This window comes from Polypterus senegalus, chromosome 9 (genome assembly GCF_016835505.1).
Source record: "Polypterus senegalus isolate Bchr_013 chromosome 9, ASM1683550v1, whole genome shotgun sequence".
NCBI classification, from domain to species: Eukaryota; Metazoa; Chordata; class Cladistia; order Polypteriformes; family Polypteridae; genus Polypterus; species Polypterus senegalus.
In genome coordinates this window covers 171,576,830-171,585,730 of record NC_053162.1, presented here as the reverse complement: position 1 = coordinate 171,585,730, position 8,901 = coordinate 171,576,830, and the positions used below count along the sequence as shown (strand labels likewise).

At 44.6% G+C, this 8,901-nt stretch overlaps 1 protein-coding gene across 2 annotated transcripts in view; it reads right to left on the bottom strand.

The window, feature by feature from the left end:
* Positions 1-1,798: 1,798 nt before the first annotated feature.
* LOC120535991 (hepatocyte cell adhesion molecule-like) overlaps positions 1,799-8,901 on the bottom strand; it is an 18,050-nt gene continuing 10,947 nt past the window's right edge. Inside the window, exons 3-9 of one of the 2 annotated variants that reach the window (XM_039764250.1) lie at positions 8,475-8,738; positions 4,515-4,634; positions 4,321-4,341; positions 4,133-4,174; positions 3,976-4,014; positions 3,851-3,885; positions 1,799-3,538 (exon numbers count right to left, since the gene is read on the bottom strand). In XM_039764250.1, coding sequence (XP_039620184.1) covers positions 3,071-3,538; positions 3,851-3,885; positions 3,976-4,014; positions 4,133-4,174; positions 4,321-4,341; positions 4,515-4,634; positions 8,475-8,738 — 989 coding nt within the window. In that variant the 3' untranslated portion in view covers positions 1,799-3,070. Of the gene's footprint in view, positions 3,539-3,785; positions 3,886-3,975; positions 4,015-4,132; positions 4,175-4,320; positions 4,342-4,514; positions 4,635-8,474; positions 8,739-8,901 lie in introns of both variants that reach the window. The other variant, XM_039764251.1, reaches the window with a different exon arrangement.

Sequence of the window (8,901 nt, the reverse complement as noted above, 5' to 3'; positions counted from 1 at the left end):
TAGTCTACGGCAAGTGAGGACACCACAACAGTTTCTTGGTGCAAAACACTGCAAAGATGCAGGTGCAAGAAGAATGTGCATAAGCAAAATGTCACAGTAAATGAAAATCTTCCATAAAGAAATAAAGTGAAAATCCTCAGAGTGATTATTCAAACAGTCAATCCACATTCAAAACATATGAACAGAGAAACTCAGAAAACAGAGGACCTGCAAGTTTAGAGCCTCTTCAGGCTCCCGCCAGACACATGTCCCGGTAACTCCCTCGCTGACAGCTTCTGTTCTCCGATTCACAGGAAAGACCCCAGCAACTTGTATACAGCCACTGTTGCTCCAAAAAAAAAAACAAAGGGGAACTCCCCAAAAAGAACACAAAATCCTGATTATAACACAAACTGACACTAAATCACAAATTCAAAAGGGTTGGAGTCCACAATCTTGGACTACCCAAGAGGGCCTGATGCTGACCTTTATGCCATTTCTACATTGGCCTTACGTGTTACACACTTCCTGTTGTTTCTGCATGTCAGCCTGGTTAGCAACTGCTATCAAAAAAAACACAAAATGGTGGTATGTACAAAAAACAAACTGACATCGCACAAGAACAAATTGAACATTATATAAGCTGCTCAAACAAAAACACATCAGATCTCAATGGACAAAAAAATCCTGCTGGCTATATCTACTGATATGGACTGGGTAATGAGTTAGGAATGAAAGGATGGCACATCGTGTGATGGAAATGAAAATGATCAACCAACAGAGGGCTGAATTCAAAGACACCCCGAAAATCAAAGGGAAACAATGACCCGGCAGGCAGGAGAGTCCATTTGGCCGAAATTTCATTGCAGCAACTCCAAATCATACTCAGTAGTTTGTATGGCCCCCCATGTGCTTATATGCATGCCTGACAACGTTGGATGGGACGACGCATGGTGTCCAGGGACCAGGGCATCACTGAACTCCTGGACAGTCTGAGGGGTCGGATGGACCGAAACATAATGTCCCACCCAGAGGTGTGCTATTGGATTGAGGTCAGGCGAGTCAGCGTGGGGGCCAATCAATGGTATCAGGAACTGCCTGCATACTCTCGCCACATCAGGCCGGGCATTGTCATGCACCAGGAGGAACACAGGACCCACTGCACCAGCATAGGGTCTGAAAATGGGGTCAAAGGATTTCATCTCGATACTTAATGGCAGTCAAGGTGCTGTTGTTTAGCCTGTAGAGGTCTGTGCGTCCCTCCATGGATATGCCTCCCCAGATATACCATCACTGACCCACCACCACACTGGTCATGCTGAATGATGTTACAGTCAGCATAACGTTCTCCACAGCTTCTACAGACCCTTTTGCATCTGTCACATGTGCTCTCATCTATGAAAAGCACAGGGCGCCAGTCATGGACCTGCCAATTCTGGTATTCTATGGCAAATGGCAATCGAGCTCCATGGTGCCTGGTGGGCAGTGAGCACAGGGCCCACTAGAGGACGTCGGGCCCTCAGGACACCCTCATCAAGTCTGTTTCTGATTGTCTGGTCAGAGACATTTACACCACTGGCCTTTCTGCTGGAGGTCATTTTGTAGGGCTCTGGCAGTGCTCCACCTGTTCCAACCGTTCCTGCTGATGGGTTAAGGACCTTCTACGAGATGCCCTGTCCAGCTCTGCAAGACTAACTGTCTGTCTCCTAGATTCTCCTCCATGCCCTTGAGACTGTGCTGGGAGACACAGCAAACCTTCTGGCAATGGCACATATTGATGTGCCATCCTGGAGAAGTAGGACTACCTGTGCCACCTCTATAGGGTCCAGGTATAGCCTCATGCTACCAGTAGTGACGCTGATCATAGCCAAATGCAAAATTCTGTCAGATAATAGATATGCCTTCTGGCTCTTTAATGAACTTTATAGTAAACATGCACCTCAGCTATGGAGGAGGAACCCTCTTTGTGCCAGTCTGTCTGGTTTTATTTGCCCTGAGTTCCTGTGCCATCCTGTCTGTGTGTCAGTCTCTCTGGTGAGATTCACACTCCAGTTCCAGGAGCAATTTCTAAGTTCTACCCTTCCACCTTTAGCTGAATGAAACCCTTCGGCATGGCAGATTGTCTCCTTAGACACATATACACTCTCTCCTGGCACGGGAGCACTTCTCTCTGTACTAGCCTGTGTAGTGGCACAATTCTTATTGTTTGGTAACATGGACCGAGCTCTAGGCTAAATCTTCTAGGTGCTAATCTGTGTACCCATCATCTCAGGAATCTCTCTCGTATGCCAGTCTGTCTGGTAATATATGCCTTAGTTCCTATGCCAGCCTGTCATGTTACATACACCACACCTCCAAGTGAAAACCTCTGTGTGCCAAAGTGCCTGGTAACATTTACTGCAAGTGCTTCAGGTTCACCCATTTGTGCCAATCTGACCAGCTGTGGCAAAATCATTCTGTGTGCCTCATTTGGTGGTAACAGACATTGGAGCATCCTGGAGATTTCTCTCTAATCCAGCTCTGAAGAAATCATTCTATTCCTTTAAGCCATATGCCCACATCCCTTCGGTAAACCCCTATGTGTGCCACTGTATCTAATAAACATTGGTGGAGCAAGCCAGTCCAAGAACATGCAGCTCCAGGTGAATCCTGGTGAAATTCTCTGTGTACAGTATACTTATTTTGGGGCACCCATTCATATGTGTCCACAATCCACAGTCCCTAATCCTGTCCAACCAGTCCAGCTCTCTTCCCACATTCCAGGTGACAAAGAAATGCTGTGATTAACAATGTGCTTATAAAATGTGCCCAGGTCCTTTTTGGAGGGTCCTTTTGTGCCATCTTTGCTAAGCCAGAGGAGAGAGTGTGATGTGGAGAGACAGAAGTAAGCAAACATCTTTGAAGCTGTGTTGGTTCCTGCACATGCCCAGGTGGTGCCAGCTGGCATCAAAGCACTTGCTTGTTAAATTTCTTTGTGTTTTCATAAACAATTAGAAACACAGGAACACCATTTTTTTTTGTATCATATATTCACCCAAAGAAGTGTCACTTTTTCTCTTATTGTGAATGTGTCCGCTGGCATGACTAGGCTTTAGTGACCATTGTAATACAAGTCATTGGTCCTTTGGTACGAGCTGTCCCTGGCTGCACTGGGGCTACTTGGAGGGTTCTCTCTGGCTGTCAGCTCACTTGATGAAGGCTGACTGGAGAGATCATCATTAATGTATTCATGATGGAGATCCTGACAGGATACTTTTTTCCAGGCGTGGAAATTAAGAGGATTCTGATTGGCTACAACATTGTCCCTTACAGTATTGTGATTGGCTGCATCTGTGAGGCCTTTAGCAGGAAGCTCATGATTGGCTGCTGGCTCATTAGGCTCTTGTGCATAAACAGCCCGATTCTCATAAATGTGGGCAACATCTTGAGAGGCAAGTCTTTCAGTGACAGAAGCACTAGCACCACCGGCATCAGGCAATATGGCATTCCTATTTGGGGGTTGAATAACATCCACGTAGGACAAGAGGCGCTCCTGAGAAAGCTGGGATGGAATGGTCTCCTAAAAGAAAGACAAAACATCACAGGGAGGCTGCTTCAGAGCTCATCCACAAGTTGTGGGCACCATGCTGCATATTCTGAGAAGCAGGCCTGTTTCTGGGCCCTGAGCAGTATACTTATTTTGAGCGTTTACCCCCCACCTCTTTATCCCTTTTCCTTGGATGGCTGCAGGTCCCCCCACTGTTTGCAGGACCTCAAGCAGTCCCTTATGCTAAGAAGAAACCCTGCCAAGAAGTTGCAACACTCACCATAAACTTCCTTCCTCAACCCACCCATTGCGCTTTCCATCCCTTCCCTGTGCCACTTGTATTACCTGAGCTCTTAAGGGTTCATCAAGTGGACGAAGCTCTACAAGGAGAAGATACTGAAGTTAGTGAGGTAAGCCCAGGGCCCCAAATTGACATCAGCAGGCAGTCCTGTAAGTCCAGAATGTCTTACCCAGAATTTCATACACAGAAAAATCTCCCCCGTCCCGTCCTGTTAGAAAACAAAAGAGAAATCCATCTGTCCAAGTGTCCCAATACCCTTGAAAACCCTCACATGGCACCACGCTGGTAAGATTATCTAATATTATTAATAAGCATGCAGAGTGTACCTCTTCCATTTGGCATCCATCTATGTCTTCCCACACAAAGCTCTGAGGGCAAAAAAGACGCAGCATGACAAGGAGACTATCACACCCACATACACACACATTTAGGTTTCCACATGCACATTCACACGGCCCCCGATGCTGACGCCCACTCTCACACACACCAGTAGCCATCCCCTTCATCCACTCACCTCTGATGAACTGCAGGGCTTCTGCCTTTCCAAAGGAGAGAAACAAGGAGAAGGTTTTCATTAGGTTACACTGACCAACAGAGCTGTGACCTTCCATTACCAGACATGGAATTAGCAGACCACACCTGACCACAAACAAAGTCGTGGAAGACTCGGTGACACTGAGAGAGGTAGCAGAACTGGGACACTCTTACCCTCCTGATGTTTTCTGATGTAGCAGATTATGACACACAGACCCCCGAGGCAGAGCAGTCCAGCCGAGCCACTTAGGAGGTAGTTGTAGGACCACATGGGGCACACCGGGGAGTCTTCAGCTGTGCCAAGAATGAGAAAAAAAGGACACTGGTGAGGAGTCAAGGCATAAGTGAAGAGTCAGCCACAAGGAGTGACCACCAAACACGTCTGCGAATAGAAAGTGGTCCGAAGGGCAGAGGTGGACAAGAGGTGGTCAACACTTAAACGGGAATGGGCTGAAACTGAGCCTTGAAGGCAGAAAGAGAAAAATTAGAAAAACCTTAGAGTTCTATTTTTCAATTGTTATTTCTTCTGGCAGCCATTTTGTATGCCTTGTTCCAGTTGCCTTAGTAACCTTTCCCTCAGTTAGTGGGCGTGGCCTCCAGGCTCCTCACCCGCTTGTAACTGCAACATTTAGGTTTAAATAGCTGCCCACTTAACCATGTCTTTATCTCTCTGTTATAAAAGAAAATCTTGAGATGAGACAAGACTTTTTCCAAGAGATTTTTTCAAGTCCCACCCTCCTCTCAACCATTTCCTGTTAACGGCCCATGCCCGCGGTCCTCTCACCTCTCATTGGTGTGAATGCTTTTGTCAGACACAGTTCCTGCACTCTCAGTTCTTATAAATTTTTACGTTTTCCTCACTTTAAGTTCCCAATAAAAGAAGACTTATTATGTCCAAATCATATTGAAGAATTTCATCACAAAGGGTTATCAACAGAAGAAATGAGTACACGGGAAATCCTAGCACCAAGAAACGATGAAGTCAAACAAATTAGCATGAAAATTGTCGATCAGTTACATGGCAAATTGGTTAAATGCGTATCAATAGACCGTGCTCAGACAGTTGGTGGTGACAGTGCGGAAGATGAAAACATCAACTTACAATATCACAATGAATATCTACAACCATTAACACCGTCTGATCTTCCACCGGCCGAATTACTGTAGAAAGAAGGATGTATTGTAATGTTATTGCGTCATTTACGTCTGAGTGATGGGCTGTGCAATAGGAGAAGATTAGTTGTATTCAAAATTGGTCGAACAATTCTGACATGTAAAATTTGAACAGGCGACAAGAAAGGTAATGTAGTCCATCTTCAGGGGATAACATGAGACACCAAAGGAGATCTCTATATGCCATTCGTATTAAAACGTTTACAGTTTCCCATTAGAATAGTTTTTGCTCTGACAATTAATAAATCACAGGGACAAACATTTGAAAAAGTCGGTTTATTTATTAGAGAGAAAGAAACGATATTCACTCACGGGCAGTTACACGTTGCGTTGTCACGATGTAACTCCAAATACGGAATCAAAATTCAAAGCGGTATTAACAAAAAGTTAATTCCAAATATTGTTTTTAATGAAGTTTTACAGTAAAATTGTAACTTTAAAAAGCATTTGCATGTTAATTTCAAAGCCAAACAGAACAAAAACATAAAATGCAACAAATACCTCTAACGCAACATGAAACATAATTTTCGTTCCATTTATTATGTTTTAATTTTTTTTACTATGGTTAATTACTCGCTGTAATGTAAAATAGTTAGTTCTATTATGCATATGTAACAATCCCCATGAAAATAAAAATCTGTTTAAATTGTACATCAGCTTCCCATACATGAGCGGCAGAGCCGTGAATTGGCTAGCGCACAGTGCTCAGACGGGTGTTGGCAAGCGAAGTGAGCAGGGGGCAGAGCTCCCTAGTCTTCTATAAATATTTCTTGCCTTCTAAATTGATCTTTTGGGTTTCTAAATTTGTCCTTCTGACCTTGATTTTCGTCTTGCTCTTTAGCTTCACTGTTTTGATCTCTAGGTTTTGACCCTGTTTCTACTTTGTGTCTTTCTCCTGCTTTACCCAGACATTACTGTCAAACTCTTCCACTGGGCTGACTTCTTTTACAATGCAATACAACACAATACAATTTATTGTTGTATCGCCCAAAATCACACAAGAAGTGCCGCAATGGGCTTTAACAGACCCTGCCTCTTGACAGCCCCCCAGCCTTGACTCTCTAAGAAGACAAGAAAAAACTCCCAAAAAAAACCCTTGTAGGGAAAACATCAAAGAAATCTTGGGAAAGGCAGTTCAAAGAGAGACCCCATTCCAGGTTGGGTTGGGCATGAAGTGGGACATGGAGACATGGAGTTTAGACATGGAGAGAAGTCTTTCCTTTGAAGGATACTGGAGTGAGTGTAGACAGGAGAATACTTCTGTTAATCAGCCCTCCATCAGTGACCTGAGAGCAGACGCCTCTTCTTAACCTTAGGTCAGCAGTAACGGTGTTTAATCATCAAAGAGTGAGAGATTATGTTCCATCTGATTGTTTCCAGTTTTGGATAAACCACCCCAGGATTAAATAATCGTCCCCAGAAAAGACTCTGATCAAGCCAAGTCTTTCTCAGAAAATAGGCCAAAGCTTATTTTAGGCTTTGGCCCTTTCTTGGGGATAAGCCAGTCTGGTTTAAGACCACCAGAGTCCCTTGGGTGATGTAATGAATAGAGCTCCCTAACAGAGATTCAACCATCCATCCATTCATCCATTATCCAACCCGTTATGTCCTAACTAAACACACACACACACTAGGGACATACATTCAATAATGCCACACATGGATACTTGGTCGCTTCATGCAGCATGGGAATTCCCACTTGAGCTCAAGGCTTGCGGACACTTGATCGTTTCATCGAGCTAGTTGAGTCCTCCTTCAAGATTTTGCCACGCAGCCTTACTTAGACTTAGACTTAGTTCCTCCTACGCCAGGTGACACATTGAGCACCAAGCGATCACTAGCAGCGGTGGCCTCTGTTTCATCCCATGCCAAGTATATTGCATGAAGGTCTTTGAGAAAGGTGCACCGACAGGTTTGCTTCGGTCGCCCCAGCTTCTGTTTCCCATGCACTGGCATCCACAGCATGGCTACCTTTGGTTGGCATTCTGAGGGCAAGCAAACTGGTTTAGTGTGACTTGTCTTGGGCTTAACAGCAATATATATAGGGGCTGGGACCCAATTTGGCCAATTTGGATAATTCTAGGGCATTCTCTGCGAACACATGTCTGTGTTCTTAGCCACAATACACCATATATTTGTAATTACGGTATATACTTGCAGGCTTGATTTTACCATATAATTTCTGGTATTTTATAATGTTGGTCATATAAGTCGAATGCGGAAAACTCACGCTATTGGACCAAGAGATTATGATATGCTAATGCCCACCTGAGAGGGTAACCATGGAGAACACGGCCTTTTTACTTCTATGTATTGTGCCTAAGTGACCACACGGTAATACCCGAACTGTTCCAAAGTGACGTTTGCACTGTTTTGTGTTTTTTGCATCTCACACCCTCATACACCTTTAGCGTAAGAGCATCCCTTATCTACGATGGAGAGTTCGATCAGCAGAGAATATGAAGCTGGTTTTAAATTAAAAGTCTTCAAAGTGGAGAAAGAAATTGGTAACTGCGCTGCTGCGATAAATTTCGATGTGTCTGAGAAACTGGTGCGAGACTGGAGGAAGCAAGAAGATTTTAAAAAACAAAAAAAATGAAGTGGCGTATTTTCGAATGGGCGTATAAGTCGGGGTCTGATTTTATGATCAATTTTTCGGGTTTCAAGACCCGACTTATACACGAGTAAATACGGTAAACTATTCCTGTTACTGTATATAATATTCAGTTTGCTAGTTCATAAAGATCCTTGATCTTTGATTTAAGAGTATTAACGCTGAGATGGTGTAACCTTTTTCCTCTGTGGACACATGTTGGAAGCTCAGCCTCTGATGAGGTCTCATGAGGTCTGGTAAGGTCTGATGTCTGGAGGGGTGAGTGCAGGCCTAAGGACTGACACTTCAGCACAACAAGAGACAGAGCGGGGACAGACAAGACAGGCACCGTTGTCACCTCCACTTACCTGTCAGTGTATGCCGTGTCTCCTGGTGGTCCAGTTGGTTGGCGGTCACACAAGTGTAGGAGACACAGTCCCCGACAGTCATGTTCGTGATCTCGAGAGATGAGTTTTCTTGAGACAAGATGTGTCTGCCATCCCGAGGTAGGGACTTGTTGTCCTTCAACCACCAATAGGACAGTTCAGTCCTCTCCTCGGTCTGGCAAAACAGAGACAAGCTGCTCTGGGAGACACGTGTAGACACTTTGATCTGAGTCCGAGGAATGGGTGCTGGCAAAGAGAGGACAGATAATAAGATGGCAGAAGTACAGCAGAAGAGAACAGCACAATGTGTTGGCATAGCTCCTGGATTGGCACTGCTTTAATCCTCTTTGGAAGTCTGGCACCTGAACTGAGAGATTTTGAATGCATCGGGCAACAAGGCACATATGTG